The 23,715-nt window shown below is 38.4% G+C and overlaps 1 protein-coding gene and 1 pseudogene across 1 annotated transcript; both read right to left on the minus strand.

The window, feature by feature from the left end:
• Positions 1 to 6,193: 6,193 nt before the first annotated feature.
• On the minus strand, positions 6,194 to 6,939 carry LOC115687739 (uncharacterized; annotated as a pseudogene).
• Positions 6,940 to 19,850: 12,911 nt separating this feature from the next.
• LOC115662372 (uncharacterized) lies at positions 19,851 to 20,809 on the minus strand. Its single transcript, XM_030584521.2, has one exon. The coding sequence runs from the start codon at positions 20,575 to 20,577 to the stop codon at positions 19,900 to 19,902; it is 678 nt and encodes a 225-aa protein (XP_030440381.2). The 5' UTR covers positions 20,578 to 20,809; the 3' UTR covers positions 19,851 to 19,899.
• Between the last annotated feature and the right edge of the window lie 2,906 nt (positions 20,810 to 23,715).

The following is a 23,715-nucleotide window of genomic DNA, read 5'->3' on the forward strand; positions in this document are numbered from 1 at the left end:
TAGTTTTCATTTAAATAAGTGAAAATCCTAAAAAATATTGAGTGAACTGCTTGTTAATTAGAAATCATATTAGAATTGTTGATGTGATTTTCTAGCTAACAATGCATATGCTTACATTGCTTCGAGGTAAGTAATTCTCCCAATCTTGCAATTTATTTAATGTTTTGCTTATTGGGTGTTACTTTGGTGGTTTGCGCACCCGCATGATCACCTCACATGCTAGTGACTAAGTTAAAATGGATCCAGACGCCCGCACAAATGTTTTTGAAAAGAAAAGGTACCGAAAGGGCGTTAGACTAGATCTAGCGTAATCAAGTCCCCAGAGCTTAAAATCTCGGTTCGTAGGAATAAAACATATCTCCCTATGTTTTATTTAGGTTTCTAATCGACCTACCACAAATAGATTAGTGGCGACTCCAAGCATGAAAACTTTCGCATGTTAAAAACTTAAACCCTAAGTTGCGAATTGGTAGGGCTTGGGAGGGTCCGAAGTTAGGCTTAGTCTTAACAATCCATTAGCCGAAAGAAATTTTAGGTCGCAAGGTGGCGATCCATGATCTGGATAATTCCATCCTCCAAATTTTTCAGGGGTGGATGGACCATTTTAGGGGTGGATTTTGGGCCGCTCTTTATTTTTCATCACTTTATATAAGATTAACATTTTTCTAGAATTGCCCTTGCCTCTTTTGTAATTCCTTCGCAAAAAATCCTAATTGAACCCTCCTTTCCCAACCGAATTCTTTTGAATCACTGCCTTCATCATTATAGGTCATTGGTTCTAGTGTGCGTAGGTTCGAGACTTGAAAATTGAAATCTACCCTGTCAGGATCGATTTTCAGCTTTTGAAACCGAGAGCCTAGAACCGGCTTGCAACCGAACCGGCCATCTACTTTTTTGTTTCCCTTGTTTCATTTTATTATGACTCTCAGGGAAGGACAAAAGAACAACAAAGGAACTCGTATATAGGTTTACGGGTTGTCACACCATGTGCAGCCAAGAAAGTTTGAAAGTTTCCATTTTTCACATGAACCCATCTTCGTCAGAAGCCTTCCTAGTTGAAGAGAACCATCAGGCCAGAGGACCCATTTTTCCACAGAGCCAGAGCAAAGCATCCTAGCAGAAAAGCAGAGCAGACAACCAAAGGAGCTCAAGTTACCGTCTCCGACAAAACGAATAGAGTAGGGATGAAGATGAGTCCAGACGCTTAAATCCAAGAAATAATAATGGGCTTCCGTGAAACTCGAGTTTGGCTCCAAAGACTCTCACTTGTCTTGCATTAGAGCAAAACAAAACAAGATGCAGAGAGCTCCAAGATTGAGTACCCACAGAGCCATCGTTGCACGGTTTCTATTTGCCGACAGAGAGTCAGAGAGTCAGAACTTAACGGAGCTGAGAGCCTGAGAGCTGTTCATGTACGTGAAACCCGCAAATCCTGCTAAGGAAAAGTGGGGATATCAACTTTCTCCTTTTGACCACCAAACCTTGTTGAGTTGAGGAGAGACTTGTGAGTGAACCGGTTCAACTCCGTTTGGTTCCCGTTTAACCGGCCTTACCGACCGAATCTGGGCCTAGAATCGGGAACCGAACCTTTCAAGGCCGGTTCTTAGTTTTTGGATCCCTGTGTGAACCGGCATTGAACCGGGAACCGAACCTTTCGAGCCTGTTCCCGGATTGAATCAGCCTGGTTGCTCGGCCCTATCTGTAATCGTCACCTCCTGTGATAACCATGAATCAAAATTGCTACCAAATATGCAACCTTAATTGGCTCCGTCTTTGGATATTTTTCCCTTTCTGGATGCGCCTATTAAGCCCATATATCATGGGCCATGGGAGAGTTTGCCATCTCTCCATTTTGGTTGACCCAATGGAGATCCTCCTCATGGGCCTTTGACCATTCACCGCTCACATCGTTGTCAAAATTCTTCCGCTGCTCCGAGCCTCATTTGCACACGGCCTCAAACTCCAATCACCGGAAGTCGACCACCGGGACCAGCATTCGGAGGCCTTCGCCACGGTATTGCCCGCACTAACCATGGCGGAAAACCCGATCCACCGGTGCATGTTTCCAGCTCCCATGCTGTCCCAATCCTACCACAATTACCAGGACCACAGGTGGTGAAGACGTGGGTTGTCCCATATGCATCTACATTCCCACTCACTTAAGCACGCTCTTTTTAGTTACTACTGTCACATCATCCGACATACGTTGCACGTGTTCGGTTGCCAGCCCTCGTATGATGAAGAACCAGAATTACATCAAAATTATACTTTTAATTGATTTTCTTATCTTTAGATTTATTATTATCGCGCTAAGAGTTTAGTTGATAATGTTTCTTTGTTATTGTTTGTCCAATTAGGAAATTAGGTTTAGTGAGTACGCTATACATATTGGTGTTAATGCGCTTCGTTAGCTAGCTTTGGATTAAGAATTGAGATTATTAAGTTATTGTCAAGCTTTTGGTGTTTCTTCCACTTTCCTCTGCCTTTTATTTGATTTCCTTCCTTTTCTTGTCATCTGTTTATCCCTCCTTTCTACGATTCTCAATCGTGGTATGCCACTCCTTCCGTTGTGCATTAGTTTGGTATGAGAGCGAAAATTCCCAAGTCAATTGCAGTTCAAGATCACCTTTTGTATAAGAGATTTGGTCGATCGTCGATCAAGTTAGAGCACTAAATCTAGCCGGGTAATTTAGGGCTTTAAAAGAAAAAGGGAAAAGAAGAGCATCATTTGAAATATTGGGCTAATATTTGTTATATTTCCATTGATTTTTGTGCTAATATTTATTATAATTGATAAGTCAATTTGAATGTCAAATTTTAATGATTACTTGACTTCTTCGCGGGCTGATGAGAATGAATGGAAAAGAACTATTCTCATTTGGAATGGTCGTTCTGTAAATCTTATTCTCAATTCTCTGATTAAGTTTTTGAAACTCACTTCTGATTTGCATCCAAGTTCACATGAAATTTCTTTTTGGAAAATTGTCCAAAAAGTCATAAATCTATTACACTTTTGCTAATTTAGTTGAAAACAATTCGATTTTGCCAATTGAGTCATAAATCTTTTACTCAATTGGCAAATTGAGTCTATCCGACCAATTTCAGCTAGAAATCGTTGATGTGGACATTGGTTATCCTACGTGGCACCGCTGGCACTAACATTGATAATTTTTAATAATATTTTAATATTTTCGATTTTTTTTAATTTTTTTCTTTTGTTCCTTTTCTCTTCTTTTTTTTTTTTTTTTCTTTTTTCCCTCTTTTGGCCACCATCGGGCTTCGTCAATGGCTGACTCGACCTCAGGTGAGGGCTACCCTTGCCAAGCCTTTACAAGGGTCGCCCTCACTTGAGGCAGGTGACCTCCGCCAATCATCAACGAGACCTAGTGGTGGTCGGCAGAGGGAAAATTGGGAAAATAAAAAGAAAAAGAAAAGAAAAGAAGTGAAAAGGGGAAAAGAAGAAAAACAGAAAAAAAAAAGGAAAAGAGAAAAAAGTAACACTAAATTGAAATAAATATTATTAAAAATTGTCAACGTCAGCGCCGGCCGTCCTACGTGACATGATTGGTATCCACGTTAGTGATTTCTGGCCTAAATTGGCCGGATGGACTCAATTAACAAAACGTGAAATTATTTAGGACAAAATTGGCAAAATTGAGAACTTTAGGATTGAAGCGGCAAAATTGCAAAAGATTTAGGACTTTTTTGACAATTTTCAAATTTTATTTTAGTGATGGTAGTTCTAAAGTTATTTACGAAAGATTTCAAATGCCTATTAAGTTAAGGGTATCAAACTGGCTCAACCGATCTTTGACAAGTTTGAATTTGACGAAATTGAAAAATCAAAATTTGAAATCTCTTTGTTGCTTGGTTGTGAAATTAATCATGATCAATCAACTAAAGAAAATTCTTTTGAGCAAAATTTCTCTTGTGAGTTTGAGTCTTTTGAGTCTCGTGACTTACCTCATGATAAAAATACTAATGCAATACTCAAGGTCGAGAAATTTATGCAAACGAGAATACTATTCGAGAAGATCTTGTGTTTGGAGATCTCTTTTTAGGAGATTCAATCAAGACAAATTCACTTCCGAAGCTACATGATTTTTTTGAAGGAGATTGAGAACGAAAAGTATGCAGCTGTGAAGATAGTTCCTGATGTAAAGATCGGGTTATATGTCTTTCCATGTTCAGAGCAGTTTCCTTACTTCAATCATTGGAAAGGGCGTTCCCATGATTCCCCCATGTGTAAAGCACTTTTGTTAGTCGACGAAGCCCTCCACGCAACTTGCCGGAGTCGTGTTCTTCTTGCTGGCATAGAACGATGAAGAACCGAACTTACACCGAGATTACACTTTTAACAAATTTTCTTATCTTCAAATTTGTTAGTGTCTCATTAAGATTTAAGTTCATAATGTTCCTTTTTAATGTATACTTCTCATTGAGGTCTTAGTTGATGATGTTCCTTGTCTTCCTTGTTGTTTATCCTTCCTTCCACGAATCTCCATCGTGATTTGCTACACTTTCGTCCGGCGTCAACCTGGCTCGAATGATTGCCTTCGTCAAGGACCTCCATGGCAACATCCTTTAGTGTCGCCCTCGTAAGAGCCAGTTTGATAACCCTCCACTTGAGTTTGTGTGTGGTTCTTTTGAGTGCGTATTCCACTCACAGCTTTTGTACTGCTTTAATTTCAATATTAAAGCACGTCTTCGTTTTATAATTAAACATTTAGAATAGTTGGCATTGTGTGGGAGATCCTCCCTTCAAGTCCTTCCAAGTCTCTATTTCTCTCCCTTAATATATATTTCCACGTCTAATCCACCCTACATGTGAGGGGATGTGTTATAATATAAGAAAAGTAAACTAAATTTTACACGTTTGGCTTTAGTTTTTGAATGCGCATCCACCCCAGCGGGCACCTCTTGAGTGTACAATTTACTTTTTTTTTTTATTATGAATATAATCTTTATTTGCTGAAAAAGAAAAAGACAATTGCCGCAATTGTATTATAAAAAGCGAATTATTTCAATATTTAACTTAAGCCCAAAAGTTTGACGAAAATCCATGCATGATATTATATAGTAGTACAACCTATAATTGTGTTGGTACCCATTTTTATCACACTGTTTTAATTAGGGAAAATGATACTAATAGTCCATAAACTTTAGCTCTCATATGCAATGTCATCCTTGAAATTTTAATTAGTTCAATGTGGTCCATAAACTATTCATATAAGTTTAATGTGGTCCCCAAACTTTTAGGAACAACATTGAACATTTTCATATAATCTAGGGACTAAATTGAATGTGTACAAAAAGTTTAGGGACTACGTTGAACAAATTAAAAATCTATTGACGACATTAGACATTGGGCTAAAGTTCAGGGAATACATTGAACAAATTAAAAGTTCATGGACGACATTGCACATTGAGCCAAAGTTCATGATCGTTTGTGTCATTTTCCTTTTGTATTGCACACAAATTGATCAAAATAGGTTAAATGGATCAATTGGAGTCGGACCATTTTTTACCCGACCCGATCCGCCCGCTTGAAAGGCCTATGTAAAAGGAAATTCCCCGTACATCGCTTCTAGCGGCATTTTAATGAAATGATTTAACATTCTTACCATTATTAAAAAATGTTCCAAATTACATGAAAAAAAGAGCTGGCAAATTTATGTTTGGTTGTAGCGGCGGTTAATGGTAATTTTCACTTTTGAGTGCTAAATGATGACAAAAGCCCATGGATTCATTTAAATTAATTCAAGTTATTGTTATAATTTGAGTTTTAGGTAATTTAGGTTGAGAGACGAAAAGAGGAGTCTCTCCCTTAAAAATAGTACAGATATATTAGATGATTCGTTCCAAATAGTGCAAATCATCAACCTGGTGGTTGAACCGGTTGGATCAATTGATTCAAGAATCGGAAGCTAGATAGGTTTTTTGACTGGTCCAAATTTAAGAACACTGCAATTAATACTGATCATCATATCATATGAATCTCAAATGAAGCCTACACAATCTACGAGCAAGCCCAAATGAACCAGGTTGAATGCCGTTGAAATTTCTCTCTTTGGCCAGGAAGAGATGCTTATCCTTTGGACATTTGCACGAACGATCAGAAGTAGAAGCAAATTAGAGGATATCGCAAATAATGCGAAGTTGATTTGCATATATGTCTTATTTTATATTGCCATTGTTAAGCATGCTTTTTATTAAGCATATACATCTATCGACCAAGTATGGACTCAAGTCAGGTAGAGTATTTAGCCTTGTATTCACTCCACAGCTGGTCAACAGTCCTGCCAAGCAGGTCGACAAAGTAGTCGTCACTATAACCAGTCTTCATCTTCTTGTTCAGCTCAGCCACGAACCCATTTCTAAGGCCATTGCAATGGTAATAAAAGCGTGCCATGACGTCGTGACCGTGGTCCCACCTATCGCCCTGGCCCGGCTACACCTAGTGATCTGGCACGTAACTAGACCGGAGCCTCACGAAATTTGCGATCCCCTCAATGAGCACATCCGGGGCCTGCCTGGCCCCATCCCACTGCCACACATGCGTCATCTCATGGTACAGGATCCCCGTGAACTCCCTTTGCACGTCCCCTGAGAAGCCCCCGAGGTACGTGGCGCTCACATGGATCTCGTTGTTGCTCGTGTATGACTCGTTGTCCATGTTGTCGATGAACAAGTTCACTTTGGCAACATCCTTTTGGTCTGCGGGATCGTTCTATTGGAAGGTCCTCCAAATGTAATTGGTCGATTCGCTCATTATCTGCTGGCCATATGGGATTCCGTTCTCGTGAGTGAAACGGATGCCGCCAGGAGTGTCGCCGGCGTTGTTCGTCACGGTGTACTCCACCGTGTGGGATTGGATGGAACATGATAGGATCACAAGCGTAGCAAGGAAGAGCTTAGACATGGTTTAGGATTTGGAGAATTATCAGGGCTTGCAGTATGTTGTTGAACTAATTGGGTTATTTATAGAGGACGACAAAGGTGGTGATAATTAATTTGGCTGACAAGCTGAAATGTTCAACTTTTAAGTGCTTGTGTATTAGCAGTCGCTTGACTATAGTATGATGGGGACTTTTGAGATAAGATTACCTCGACCAACATTAGTGTCACGATCCTCTTTTCCATCCACGCAGTTGGGGCATCGGGAAAAGGACGAGATTTAAAGGTAATGCCCAAAAGGTGGGCCAACGACTCTCAATTAGACTCTGGTTCTCCCAAGCCCTTATCTCGCGTAACATTGGGTTCATTGTAAGTTTGGATTAATCCTAAATGATTCCATATGAGATGAGAGTCGCCACTAGCCTTTCGGACCAGGTGAGGCACAGGAGATTGCCTCACTTTCTACACAACTAGAGTTTTCTAGGGTCGGTGACTTGATTACACTAATAATTTCTAGTAGTGCCCTTTCGGTACCTCGAACTTGGCGGAATTGTTCATCTATGTGATCAAACGGTCTTTATTACCAATTATGAGTCCTAAAATTCAATTGATATCGCTAAGTGTTCGTACAATTGTTTCTAGGAGTTTATTATGATCCTAAAACTTATCCTAACCATGCTAAAAAAGAAAAGAACAATCAATGTATTGAAAGTGGGGAAACTAAACATGCAAGTATTGAAAAGCTAGAAATAAAGGTGCAGAAATAAAAACCCAATACTTGTCGGGCAAAGAATATACATAGATTTGTTCTAAGCCTCGGGACAATGTACCCCCATAAGCTTGACCCGATACCAAGTGGAGCAAAGAATATACAATGCTTTGTTCTAAGCCTAGGGACATGAACCCCATAAGCTTGTGAGGGACATCTTGACTTCAAGTCCTTCGAGGTCTCTATTTGTCTCCTTTAATATACATTTCCATGTCTAATCCACCCTACGCATGAGGGGATATGTTAGAATATACGAAACGTAAATTAAATTTACACGTTTGGCTTTAGTTTTTGTGTGCACGATCCATTCTTGGTTTTTAAGTGCGCATCCACCTCAGCGGGCACGTCTTGAGTGTACAATGTACTTTTTTTTATTATGAAAGTAATCTTTATTTGCTGAAAAAAAACGAAGACAATTGCCGCTATTGTATTATAAAAAGCAAATTCAAGGATTTCAATATTTAACTTAAGCCCAAAAGTTTGATGATAATCCATACATGATAGTATATAGTAGTGCAACCTATGATTGTGTTGGTATACATTTTTATTACACTGTTTTAATTAGTTCAATGTGGTCATTGAATTGAACCTAACTGTCTAATATGGTCCCCCAACTTTTAATTTGTTCAATCTAGTTCTTCAATTTTTCAATAAAGTCAAATCAGTCCTTCAGCACTATTCACAAGTTTTGATGATTACACTATTACTCATATTGAATAAATTAAAAGTTCAAAGATGAAATTGCATACTGACCAAAGTTTAGGGATTATTTGTATCAATTTTCTTTTTAATTGCCATAAAAATTGTGTGTGTCCCCTTTGACCATGTTTTGGTTCAATGAATGGGAGCTTGAGCGAGTGAGTTTGACCTAAGATGAACATGGTATGGGTGATGTCTAATGATGGTACCCCATTTTACATATGTTTTTTCATTCAATCATTTCATCTAAATTATGTATGTATACTTTAATTAAGCGTTAACTTTATTAGAACAATGAAAGTATATTTGCCTCCTAAAGAGCTCAACCAAGAACTATGCAAAGGAAGAGAGCTCAACCTAGAACTACGTAGATGGAAGAGGGCGTCACTAGGCATTCAAGAAGCTAATTTTACGATAATAAAACTTATTCAAGGCATGTCGTGAAGATTGGCGTTGGGCAAGTGGATAAAATGTAAAAAGGAAATTAGTTGAAGTGGTCAAGGTGTGAGGAGTCTGTTGAAGTTCTACAAGTGGCAAATCATGCAAGCCCACAAAGGTTATGGAGATTACTAGCCTAAAGAAGATCGAGGTTGAGATCCAATTGGCTGAGGGGTGTCAATGGCCGGTTCAGCACGAGTCTCCATTGAAATTGGATTGGATCTGGATATGAAGCATATGTGTTTCTTTAGTGACTCGACCCGCATAAAATTTGAGTAAAAAAGAAGTTCGGCTAGAGTTGGGTCGGATTTTCATTTCTCTTTGAAGAATTGCTTAGTCATCCTCGATTTTCTAAACACAAATTTTAGCGAGGTTAACGCATACTTTAGCTTTGTGCTTGTATTAATTTACTATGAGGCACAATCAAAGATGTAATGGTTTTCCTAAAGAATAACTCCATCAAATTTATGCACTAATTTGAATTACGCAGGGCATTCTTTCCGCTTCCACATTTACTTTCGTCACTCTTTCCCAAGCCATGAACAAATTGTAAAATGGAATTAGGACCAAAACAACTGGTCAGCCCACTTCACAGGGTAGTGGATTGTGAATCAACCTCCATTTATCCGAACCAATAATTTTCCAGCATAAACTGATGCTAAAAGCTTCATATGAAACAAGTCAAGAAAGCATAAAGACCATAGCTTGAACCTCCCATTCAATTACAAACTGGCTTCTTTACCATATTCAAGCAAGAAATTAGAAAACAATCCGGGCAGAAACACTACCTCAAAAAACAGAATGAAATTGAGGCTCCGTTTGTTTTACGGAAAATGAATCTCGCTTGTATACTTGAAATAATTAGTTGATGAAAGATGTTTTCATTGTCAACAACAATTTATATTTAAATTTCGTAAACGATCAAAAATACTTTTCGTTCATTTATTTTTGTAAGCAATACAGGCTATCATTTTTAGAAAAATATATTTCAAATTATTCATTTTTTGCGAAATAAATGCACCTAGAGGGACATATATTTCTCCTTTGTATTGAAAATTAGCAAGTGGGGTAAGCTCAACCCCATGATTCTTAATCTCAGCCACTTAATATTGCGGAAAATTGATTGTTGATGAAAATAGAGCAGTAGTGATAGATCTTTTATGCTTTAATGCGTAATAACGATCACCGTCCTTAAGATATTATTTTCTCCTACTATTAAATAGAACATATATACAAATCAATTTTGGATTATTTGCGATTTACTCTTAACTTTCGCCTACTTTTGGCCGTTCATGCGAATGTCCAAATGTCAAGTTTCTCTACCTAGCCAAAGAGATGAATTTCAATGGCATTCAACTTGGTTCATTTGGGCCTGCCTATAGATTGTGTGGGCTTAATGAGATTAATATGATCTGATGATCAGTATTCATTGCAATTTTGTTTGTTTAAATTTGGACCAATTAAAACACCTATCTAACTTCCGGTTCTTGAATCGATTGATTCAACCGGTTCAACCACCAAGCTGATGATTTGCACAATTTGCAACCGAATAATCTAATATATCTATACTGTTCTTTAAGGGAGACACGTCTCTTTTGGTCTCTCAACGTAAATTACCTAAAAATCAAATTATAACAATAACTTGAATTAATTTAAATGAATCCATTGGCTTTTGTCATCATGTAGCACTTAAAAGTGAAAATCACCATTAACCACAACTAAAACCAAACATAAATTTGGCAGTTCTTTTTTTCACGTAATTTGCGACATTTTTTAATGACAGTAAGAGTGTTACATCATTTCATAAAAATGCCGCTAGAAGCGATGTAAGGGAAATTTCCCTCTACATAGGCCTTCCAAGCGGGCGAATTGGACTGGGTCGGACTGAAAATGGTCCAACCCAAATTAATTTGTTTAACTTATTTTTACCCATTTAGGTGCAATGCAAAGGGAAAATGACACAAAATGTTCATGAAGTTTGGCCCAATGTGCAATATCGTCTTTGAACTTTTAATTTGTTCAATTTATTCTCTGAACTTTAGCCCAATGTTCAATGTCGTTTCTGAACTTTTAATTTGTTCAATATGATCCTTGAATTTTTGGTATACGTTCAATTTAGTCTTTGGACTATGTGAAAATATTCAATGTTGTCTCTGAACTTGAATTAATGAAAGAATAATATTGAATATTTTCATATAGTTTAGGTATTTGATTGAACATTTACCAAAAGTTCACGGTCCATATTGAACAATTTAACAGTTAAGGGATGACATACACATTGAGCTAAAGTTCAGAGATCACATTGAACCAATTAAAAATTTATAGACGACATTACACATTGAATCAAAGCCTAGGAACCATTTGTGTAATTATTCACAATACAAAATCATTGACCCATACCATACCTGACCCGGGATCTATTTTTAGCAATTTTTCTCCTTGTATTGTTGCCTTTAAACATGAGCTTAAGATGTGCTCTACAACTTTCATTTAGGAAATTAGGTTTACTGAGTACGCTATACATATTGGTGTTAATGCACTCTTTAGCTAGCTTTTGATTATGAATTGATATTGAGATTATTAAGTTATAGTCAAGCTTTTGGTATTTCTTCCCCTTTCCTCTGCCTTTTATCTGATTTCCTTCCTTTTCTTGTCGTCTGTTTATCCCTCAATTCTACTATTCTCAATTGTGTTTTGCCACTCCTTCGGTCGTGGTATAAAAGCAGAAGTTCCTAAGTCAATTGCATTTTAAGATCACTTTTTGTATACGAGATTTTGTCGATCTTAGAACACTAAATCTAGTCATGTGATTTAGGTAGACATGGCCACGGGCCGGTTTCGGCCCGGAACCTGCCCGGGTCAAACCCGGGACCGGCCCGTTGACCGGGCCCGCGGTTCGGAACCGGAACCGGCCCATGGCCTATGGGCCCGGTTCCGATTCCAACAATTTTGGAACTGGACTAGAACCGCCGGTTCCGGGCCCAGTTCCAAAAAAAAAAACTGCAGATAAGTGGAGAAACTCTTTTTTCTCCAAATTTGATTACAATGTACATTTTGATTACATTTTATATTGAATAATTCATTATTTCATAATTTGATAATTTATTATTTTTTTATTTCATAATTTATTTTTTAAATTTTTACCGGCCAGTTCCGAACCGGGCCGAAACCGAAACCGGCCCGGAACCGCCGGTTCATACATGGCCACGAACCGGAACCGGCCGGTTCCGAACCGTGGCCATGTCTAGATTTAGGGCTTTAAATTTCTTCTGGGTTACATGGAATAGGATATGGATTTTTCCACTGATTATCGAGCTAATATTTATTAGTTTGATAAGTCAATTTAGATGTCAATTGTTAATGATTCCTCGACTTCTTCACATGTCTATGAGAAAGAAAGTAATAGAACTAGTGTTTTTCATACTTTTACTAGAAATACTGATAAGGTGTGCAAAATCTTTCTTCAGAATGATCGTTCTTCAAATTTTATTATGAGTTCTCTGGTCAAGTTTTTGAAACTCACTTCTGAATTGCATTCGAGTCTGACATGAAATTTTTCAGTGATGGTAGTTCTTGAGTTATTTCCAAATTTCAAATACCCATCAAGTGAAGGGTATCGAAGTGACCTCCGTTGGCCATTGACAAGGCCCAGCGGTGGTCAGCGGAGGGAAAATGGGAAAAAGAAAAGAAAAAGAAGAAGAAAAGAACAAAAATGAAGAAAAAAGAAAAAAGAAAAGAAGAAAAGAGAAAAAAATAAAAATTTAGAAAAATATATTATTAAAAATTGTTAACGTCAGCATCGGTCGTACTACGTAGCATGACTGGTGTCCACATCAGAAATTTCTTGTCAAAATTGGCCAAAGACTCAATTGGCAAAACGTAAAAAGTTTAGGGTTAAATTGACAATATTAAAAGTTTTAGGATTAAATTGGAAAAATGCAATAGATTTATGACTTTTTGGAATCACGTAAATTCAAAAAAATCCTCAACTTTACACTTTGTCCCAAATATACTCGAACTTTTTGTCTCAAGAAAACCACAAACTTTTATCGAATCCCAAATCGCCCCGTTAAAATCCGTCCAAATCCGTCGGAAGGAAAAAAAAAAAAAAGTTTAGGATTAAATTGACAATATTAAAAGTTTTAGGATTAAATTGGAAAAATGCAATAGATTTATGACTTTTTGGACAATTTTCATAATTTCTTTTGGTGATGGTAGGTCTAAAGTTATTTACGAAAGATTTCAAATACCCATTAAGTGAAGGGTATCAAACTGGCTCAACCGATCTTTGAGAAGTTTGGATTTGGTGATATTGAAAAATTAATTTTTTGAAATCTCTTTGTTGCTTGGTTGTGAAATTAATCATGATCAATCAACTAAAGAAAATTCTTTTGAGCAAAATTTCTCTCATGAGTTTGAGTCTTTTGAGTCTCGTGCAATACTCAAGGTTGAGATTTAAGCCTAACGGAAAAAGCTATTATGGAGGAATTTGGGGAAAATTACCAAAAAAGTCCTAAACCTTTTGCAATTGTGCCAATTCAGTCATAAACCTTTTTTTTTTGCCAATTCAGTCCTAAACCTTTTGTAAACCAGCCAATTCAGTTCATCTGGCCGGCCGGCGCTGACGTGGCGCCGGCCGGCGTCCACGTGGCAATATTTTAATATATTTTTAATATTTTCGAATTTTTTTTCCTTTTTTTCTTTTTTTTTCTTTTCCTTCTCCCCCCTGGCCTGTCTGGCCAGAGGGGGAGGATCGTCGGCGAGGGCCCAGCTCCGGCGAGGCAAGCTAGAACTGGGGAGAGCGGAGCTCGCCCAGCCATGGCGAGCTCCGCCTCGCCGGAGCTGGGCCCTCGCCGGCGAGCCTCCCCCCTGGCCTATTCGGCCAGGGGGGAGAAGGAAAAGAAAAAAAAAGAAAAAAGGAAAAAAATTCGAAAATATTAAAAAAAATATTAAAATATTGCCACGTGGACGCTGGCCAGTGCCACGTCAGCCTGCCGGCGGCCACGTCAGTGCCGGCCGGCCAAATGGACTGAATTGGCTGGTTTGCAAAAGGTTTAGGACTGAATTGGCCAAAAACAAAATTTAGGACTGAATTGGCACAATTGCAAAAGGTTTAGGGCTTTTTTGGTAATTTTCCCGAGGAATTTGTGTGTGGAGGTTTCTTTTTGGGTTAATACCACAAAAAACGTCAAATTTGTACACCTATGATAAATTTACCTCAAATTAATTTTTTGATAACAAAAAACCTTAAACTCGTACACCTGTGACCAAAATATCCTAAACTAATTTTTTACCACAAAAAACCCCAAACTGGTATATTTGTGACAAATTTACCTTTCGTTAAATTTGATTAATATTACGAAAAATCACAAACTGATACACCTATGGTAAATGGAGGGTAAAACTCCAAACTGATATACCCGTCAATTGTCACGTGTCATCCAACTTAGAAATTTGATGGTAAAATTTAACGGAAACTAACTGATAGTAAAATTGTCACTGGTGTGCTAGTTTGGGGTTTTTGATAGTCAAAAAATTAATTTGGGATAAATTTGTCATAGATGTACCAGTTTAAGATTTTTCGTGGTATTAACCCTTTCTTTTTAAGATATTCAATGACAAGAAATTCACTTCCAAAGCTACCTGCTTTTTTGAATGGGATTGAGAACGAAAAATATGCAGCTGTGAAGGTAGTTCCTAATGTGAAGATTGCGATATACGTCTTTCCATGTTCAAAGCAATTTCGTTACTTAAATCATTGGAAAGGGCCTTCACATAATTCCCCACATGTATGTGAAGCACTTTTATTAGTCGACGAAGCCGAAAGGGCGTCCACGCAATTCGCCAGAGTCGCATTCTTCTCGCTGGCAGAGAATGATGAAGAATCAAACTTACGCTGAGATTATACTTTTAAATAAATTTCTTATCTTCAAATTTATTATTGTCTCCATAAGATTTAAGTTGATAATGCTCCTCTTTTTAATAATTATTCTACTAGGAAACTAGTTTACCAATTACTCTATGCATATCGATATCAATGCATTTCTCATTAAGATTTTACTTGGTGTTTATCCCTCCTTCCACGAATCTCAACCGTGATTTGCTACACTTTCGTCCGGCATCAGCCTAGCTAGGATGATTGCCTTCATCAAGGCCCTCCATGGCAACATCCTTTAGTGTCGCTCACGTAAGAGCCACTTTGATGCCCCTTCACTTGATTGTGTGCGGGGTTCTCTTGAGTGCGCACTCCACTCTTAGTTTTTGTAGAGCTTTTTCTAATGTTCGTTTAGTGTTGGAATACCTAATATTAAACCACGCCTTTATCTATCAACTTAGGCATTTAGAACAGTTGGCATTGTGCGGGAGGTCCTTACTTCAAATCTTGCCAGGCCGCTATTTGCCTCCCTTGAAATATATTTCAACACTTAATCCAGCCTATGCCTTAAGAGGACTTTTAGAATATATAAATATTAAATCACGCATTCACCTAACAGCTTTAACTTTCAGAGTAATTGGGCACAGTCTCACAAAATTTTACACGTTTAACTTTAGTTTGTGAGGGTGTGTTTCCACTCTTAGTTCTTGAATGTGCATTCCACGCCAGCGTGCACGTCTCAAGTGTATAATGTACTTATTTGATTGTGAATAAAATCTTTATTTGCTAAGCAAAAAAGAAGACAATTGCGTCTTTTGTATTATAAAAAGCAAATTCAAATAAGGATTTCAATATTAAACTTTAGCCCAAAAGTTTGACGAAATCCAAACATGATATTATATAGTGGTACAAACTATGATTATGTTGGTACCCATTTTTATCACAAGGTTATAATTAAGGAAAATGACACTAATAGCCCCTAAACTTTGGCTTAGTATGCAATATCATCTTTAGACCTTTAATTGGTTCAATGCGGTCCTTGAACTATTACTAATTGTTCAATATAGTCCCTAAACTTTCAATTTGTTCAATCTAGTTCCTTAACTTTCCAACGAAATCAAATCAACCATCCAATACTATTCACAAGTTTTAATAATAACGCTATTGCCCAGATTGAACAAATTAAAATTCTGAGAATGGCATTGCATATTGGGCCAAAGTTTAGAGATTATTTGTGTCAATTTTCCTTACCATATAAATTGTGCATGTCCATTTTGACCATGTGTTGGTTCAATTTGGTAAAAAAGTCCAACTTAAAAGCCAAATGAATATAAAGAACATATAGAATCGGTTGTGATATTTCAACACCCTCTCTCATGTGCTAGTTGGATTAAGAGCGACACTTAAAATTTGACTAATTGGGGGGTGGACGCACATATGCGAAAGTGATAGCATTGGCTCTAATATCAAGTTAGAAATCCCAACCCAATAACTAAAGCTATTAGGTGGAGAGAAATCATATAATATGAAGAACATATAAAACCTGTTATCAAGTGATGTGGGACAATATTTCAACATCTCGTGCCAGTCGGATTAGGAGTGACACGTGGAATTTGACTGATGTGGGGTGAATGCACATACGCGAAAAGGACACGACTGGCTCTAATATCATAGGAGATTTTGTAGGACCACTGCCAACTGTTTCAAAAACTTAATTTGGGTTAGACTTTCTAACACCCTCTCTCACGTGTAAGCAGGATTAAAAGCGGCACATAGAATTTGACTTATAGAGGGTGGACACACATATGCGAAAGGGATAGTACTGCCTATAATACCATGTTAAAAAGTTAAATCCAAAAGCTTAAGTTTTTAGAATAGTTGGCAATATTCCCATGAAATCTCACACAATTATTTGGAGATTGAGCAAGTGAGTTTGACCTAAGATTGACATGGTATGGGCGATGTTTAATGATAGTACCCCATTTTACGCGTGTATTTTCATTCAGGCATTTCATCTATATTATGCATGTCTAATTTAATTAAGTGTTAACTTTATCAGAAAAAATTGAAGTAAATTTGCCTTGCAAAGAGCTGAACCTAGAACTATGCAAAGGAAGAGAGCTCAACCTGGAACTACATAGTTCGAAGAGGGGTCACCAGAACATTAAAACTTGTTCAAGACATGGCGTGGAGATTCATGTTGGGCAAGTGGATAACATGTAAAGATGAAATGAGTTGAAGTGGTCAATAAGTGAGGACTGAGGAGTCTGTTTAAGTTCTTTACGTGACAAATCATGCAAGTTCACAAAGGTAATGGAGATTTACTAGCCTAAAGAAAATCGAGGTTGAAATCAACGCGTGGCTTAGGGGCATCAACGGCCGGTCCGGTTCAAGTACTGTACCAATTTACTATGAAGGCTATATGTTTCTTTTGCGACCCGATCCCCATAGAATCTGAATCGAAAAAAAAAAATTCGGATAGAGTGGGTTGGATTTTCATTTCTTTTTTTTTTTCCTAAGAATTGCCTAGTCATCCTCAATTATCTCGACCCAACTTTTAGCGAGGTCAATGCATACTTTAGCTGCGTGCGACGTGCTTGTACCATTCGACCAAAAAAAAGTGCTTGTGCCAATTACTATGAGGCACGATCGAAGATGTAATTATTTACCCGAAGAATAACTCCGTCAAACTCATGCAGTAATTTGAATCACGCGGAGCGTTCTTTCCGTTTTCACATTTACTTTCTTCACTCTTTGCTAAGCCATAAACAAATTGTAAAAGAGAATTAGGACCAAAACAAATTATCAGCCCACTTCACAGGGTAGTGGATGGTGAATCAACTCCCATTTATCCGAACCAATACTTTTCAAGCACAAATTTCGTAACAAATTGTCGCGAATCAATCAACCAGAGCAAAAAACTTGAAGCTCAAACCGATGCTAATTGCCTCATATGAAACAAGTCGAGAAAGCATAAAAGGCCACAGCTTGAACCTCCGGTTCAATTACAAACAGGCTTCTTTGCCATATTCAAGCAAGAAACTAGAAAACAACCCAAACTGAAACACCACCTCGAAAAATAACACGAAACAGAAGCTCCGTTTGTTTTGTGGAAAATGAATGATGTGAAAAATATTGTTTTAAAAATGACAGCGTGTATCGCTTGAAATGATTAATCGATAAAAAATATTTTCATCATCGACAATAATTTATTTCTAAAACAAAATGTTTCTTTTGTCCCTTCGAAGCGATCAGAAAATAAAGAAATAGTTAATACATTGATTAATGAAAATATTTTTCGTTCATTCATTTTAGTAAATGATACAAATGATTATTTTTTAGAAAATATTTTCAAAATCTTTCATTTTTTCGCGAAACATACATATTTAGAGGAATATATATTTCTCCATAGTATAAGAAATTAGCAAGCGGGGGTCAGCTCAACCACATGATTCTTAATCTCAGCCACATAATCAAAAAAAAAAAATTTCTTGAAAGCCAAGTCAGTTTTCAAGAAGGAGAAAATGAAGGCTGCGGCAGAAAGTGATGAAGATGCAGTAATTCCATTATCTGAAACTAGGCACCTAGATATTTCCAATCATATATTACTTGACCTTATTGAAGTACGAAGATTCTCTCACATAGAAAGTGACCATAATGAGTTCTCCATTAAATGTTGAAAAACAATTAAGCCTCTTAAGATGATCCTTCGCAGAGAACGCACGAACTTTTGACAGAAGACCATCCGCTATTAAAATTTTTCTGTATGGTGATCATGAATAGCCATACAAATGCACAAGAAAATTGTATCTAGGGACATCATGATGGAAGCAAATGAGCCCATCTTACTGCATTTCAAACTGCATTTCCTTAACATTTACTTAGGCAAGTAAATAGGAAAATTGCCCAAAAAGTTCTAAACCTGTTGTACGTTATGCTAATTTAGTCTTAAATATTTTGACAATTTGCCAATTCATTCCTAAATATTTCAATTGGGCCAATTTAGTCATACACCTTTTGAGAATTTATTAATATAGTCCTAAATCTTTTCACAAATTACTAATGTAGTCCTTTTGAATAATTTTGGCTAGAAATTAATGACATGGTGGTCCAATCAGTGCTGATCGTCTTACCTGGCGCGATCGACTCTAACATAGTTAATTCTTTAAAAAAATTTCCAAACTTTTTATTAATTTTTTCTTTTTTCTTTTCTTTTTTTCTTCATAGGTTCGGCAGGACGACGACCTCCGTCGGCCACTGGGCGAGGGCCTGCAACCACCACTAGCCTTTGGAAGAGGATTCATAGCCACGGCAAGGCTGGGTGAGGGCTCGCAGCGCCCTTGCTATTGGGAGCCCTTGCCCAAATTCAGCAAGGGTTGCAGCCGAGGCAAGGACTTCACGGCCCTTGTCCAATGGCTAGCGGCCTCGCCAGCCCTATGAAGAAAAAAAAAGATAAAATTAATAAAAATATTCAAATTTTTAAAAAAAATTAAAAATAGTCCACAATAGCACTAGTTGCGCCACGTAAGATGGCTGGTGTTGATTGGACCATCACGTCAGCATTTTTTAGTCAAAATTAGCCAGTAGGACTATATTGACAATTGATAAAAGGTTTAGGACTAAATTTGCAAATCGTGAAAATATTTATGACTAAATTGGCACAATTGAAAGGTTTACGATTAAATTAGCCACCATGCAATAGGTTTCAGACTAAATTGGCATAACTGAAAATTTTAGAATTAAATTGGCCGCCGTACAATATGTTTAGGACTTTTTGGAGAAACTTTCACAAGTAAATCCCACTCAAGTGGAGTATGCTTAAAACAATAAAAATGGAAAATAACACAGAAAAACTTAAAAATCACAAGGAAAAAAAAAGGAAAAATCACAAGGACGAAAGTATTGTCGCAAGAACGATTGTCAAAGTGTCATAAACCCACTGCAAACCTCGGTCCTTACAGACTTTGAAACTTGGGGACAGGCTCAAATTAGGACTTAAGAACCCAGGATATCGATGCTTGGACCCTGAACCTTGTGGCCGAATCCAAGTTAACGTGGAACATACATGAGACCGCGAGGCGGAGACCCGATGAGTATGCTTATCAAAATGTCTTAAATTATTTTTTATTGAAGTAGTATTAACGTTCCATAATTAAGGATAATATAGTTGACAATGCTTTTTATCAAGCACGTACATCTATTGAGCAGGTATGGACTCTAGTCATGTAGCGTACTTAGCCTTGTAGTCCTTCCAGAGCTGGTCGACGCTCTTGCCTAGCAGGTCAACAAAATAGCTATCACTATAACCAGTCCTCATCTTCTTGTTCAGCTCGGCCACAAACCCGTTTCTCAGGCCATTGCAATAGTCGAGAAACCGTGCCGTGATGTCGTAACCCTGGTCCCACCTATCGCCCTGGCCTGGCCCCACCCAGTGGCCCGGCACGTACCCTGACCGGAGCCTCACGAAATCCGCGATCCCCTCAATGAGCCCGCCGGGGGCCTCTCCGTCCCCGTTCCACTGCCACACGTGCGTCATCTCGTGGTACAGGACCCCGGTGAACTCCCCCTTCACGTCCCCCGAGAAGGCCCCGAGGTACGTGGCACTCACGTGGATCTCGTTGTTGCTCTCATACGCCACGCCGTCCATGGTCTCTATAAACAAGCTCACTTTCTGGACACTTTTACGATCCCCGGGGGCATTCTGATGGAAGACCCTCCATATGAAACCGGCGGCTGCTGTCAAAGTCCTGCGGCTGTACGGAATGCCGATCTCGCTAGAGAAGCGAGCGCCGCCGGTAGTGTTGCCGGCGTTGTTCGTCACGGTGTATTCCACTGCATGGGATTGCAGGGAAGATGAGAGGACGATTAGCGTAGCAAGGAAGAGCATCTGGGTTGACATAGTTCAGGTTAGATAAGTAGTTTTCGAGTACTATTGGTTTGCGCAAGGATATTGTCGTCCAACATTGGCTATTTAATAGAGGAAACCGAGATACAGTGCATGGGCCGGTAGATTAAATTTTTTATATGAAAGCGATGATAATTTGGTCAGACGCGGATGATTTCATATCTGGATATTGTTTAATGCAAGTGGATTAGTCTTTTGGGAGTGAGTCCAACCTGCTTCCCCTGCTTTTTCGGGTACAATTTGAATTTTTGTTTTCCTGGCGGCTCAAAATTCTTCATTGGTTTTAGGAATACGGTGCGATTTTTCGTGCATCTCTCACAATTTAATTTTAATTGAAGTGATTGTATATTGGATGCTTCATTAGGTTCATAAAGTAGTATAGATCTAATTCTGTTTCATTTCAATCGGTTATCGGTAAATATGTCACTTTATTGTTTCAACTTCTTCATTTACTACAGATCTATTGCAATTGTATGTATTTAAATTTTTTTAACAGGAACACGGTTCCCCTCTTGTAGAAATGAAATGCAAAATAAAGATAGTACTATCAACATATATGATCATTCACTATGTAATCCTTGAAGCTTTTTCATGATTTTTTATATAGCACTAGTATTTTCTAGCTACGAGCACGGACACTTTCCGGGGCCTCCGTATCGTGTTGGACACGTGTCGGACGTGTCGGACACCGACACTCGTCCGACACTCATTTTTTTAATTATTTATCTATTTGTGGATTTGAATCAAATTAATTTGATTGAAATAATCATAAAAATGATAATTTATCATGTATATATAAAATTATACATTTAATATACAACGTGCCCCAACGTGTCAGAATTCTCATTTTTTTAGAAATGACGTGTCGGCATGTCGTGTCGTGTCGTGTGTCGTGTCACGTGTCGGTGTCGGTGATACTTAGTTTTCTAGTAGACTCCTCATGGGTATATAATTTAAATGACAATGACACTCTGTTTGTTTGGCGGATGAATGAATTTAAAAAATATTTTCCTAAAAATGATCGCTTATATAGCTTATAAAAATGAATGAAGGAAAAATATTTTCATAATCTACGAAAATGTTCAAACATAAATTGTTGTCGTTAAGTTTGACACAAACTTTGATAGGGAGAAACAAGCTATCATTTTAAAAAAAAAAATTCCAAATCATTTATTTTTCAAAGAAGCAAAATGAACCTTCGTGTGGCATTCATTCAATTTTCCTTTCTTGTGAACGTGATTATCGCTGTCCGAGATCTCATCTTGCATCCTATCAAAACACCTTTCTCGGATCACGAAGCGATCCACTAGCCGCACACTTCACGTACATGTCTGCCAAGCTTGCATCCGCCACCGACTTCCAAAGCCAATCCAGACTGTATGACTTGGGTGCATCCCAAGCGATAGCAACTCCGACTCCGAACATGCCGACGAAACAACTGTGAGCTTAAATCTATTTGGCAAAGGCCCACACACCAGCATAGCCTAAAAAAAATCAACAGCTTTCTTTGGACAACCCAACTGAGTAGATCAGGTCATCCTCATAAGCCCAAGCAACCACATTCCTCTCGGACATTTCCTCAAACACCTTACGAGCTGAAACCCAATCAGCACTACCCTTGGCAAGCATGTCAATCAATGACCCAACACACGCATTAGAATCATTAGGGAAACCCCAACTTCAAGTATATGATTATTGGCATAGCAAAGAGATCATGGAACTCCAAGAAACCAAGCCCCTTTTGTTATCCGTGTCCCTAAAAACCCTCTCCGCCTCAGCCCAGTCAATGAATTTGGAGTAGAGATTGATGGGCGAGTTGAGAATCATCGAGTTGGGCTCCATCTGGGACCGACCGAGCGCGTGATGGACTCGCCAACGCACAGGAGTGAATGCAGGACTTGAGGAGGAGATAGAAGGTGAGGAGGTCGGGATTGGACACATCACGAGACATGAGGTCGAGGTGGGATGTTGCTCCGCAGAGGCGGCCTCCATCGAGTTGGGTGATCGGGCAGTGGTCGAGGGCGAGGGTGAGAGGTTTCGGTGGGAAGGAGAAAGCTTGATATTGGATGGTGGAGAGAAGGGAGACAGACTCATTGCTCCATACAAGACGAGCTTGTTCTGTCATATCAAGAGCACTTGGGAAACAAGTAATGTAATCATGAGGCAATTCTTCTACGAAACACAGGAATTAACAAACGGTAAAAGCATCCAGGTTCACGAATTACATGGCCAATTATGCTTCTGATGGAACTACCTTTATTTTACATATTATTCATACATGGAGAAAAGAAAATCATACGATCCACGATTTCGTAATCTTATTGCTATTCAAAACTTGGTCCCAATCAGATAATTGTGGGAGCACTTGATGAAGTTGAGAAGGATTCAAGTTCTATTTCAGTGTTGACGTCATCAACTGGCTTGTCGGACGGATACAAAAGTAGCTTCGGGGGCAGTCGCAATTTATCAATATCTCCTTCAAGCATGTCGAGGACCCTCCTCATTGATGGCCGATCATTTGGGATTAACTGGATACACCAAAGGGCAACTAGTACCATCTTCCTAGTTATCTCTCTTTCCTCTTCTACTACTTCCATTTCAATCTCATTTTCTTTGTTGAGTAGATCGTAAACCCATAAAGGAAAGTAAATTTGACTTGAGCGGTCAGCATTTGCATTTAGATTTCTCCTCTTACTGGCCATTTCCATCAACAACATCCCAAAACTGTAAACATCAGCTTTATAAGAGACACCACCAATGTCCTTGTAGAATAGCTCAGGAGCCATATATCCCAAAGTTCCTCTTGCAGCAGTCAATGATACTATGCTGTGGTCCGCAGGATAAAGTTTTGCAAGCCCGAAATCAGAGACTTTGGGAGTGAAGTTTAGATCTAGAAGAATATTGTGAGGCTTACCACCGCCGATCCGATGCGAAATGTAGTTAATCTATATGAACCTAAACTTTATACTATGCGATTTGTAATATTTTTGTTCAGGGATTAAAATTTAATCCCTAATTTTCTATGCAATTAATCACTAAATGATGCACCGAAATTTAGGTGTGAACACTTGGGTGCATCCCAAGCGATAGCAACTCCGACTCCGAACATGCCGACGAAACAGCTGTGAGCTT

The sequence above is a fragment of the Syzygium oleosum genome, unplaced genomic scaffold (genome assembly GCF_021117445.2).
Source record: "Syzygium oleosum isolate NSW1041296 unplaced genomic scaffold, Sole_v2.1 Sole_v2.62, whole genome shotgun sequence".
Taxonomy (NCBI): domain Eukaryota; kingdom Viridiplantae; phylum Streptophyta; class Magnoliopsida; order Myrtales; family Myrtaceae; genus Syzygium; species Syzygium oleosum.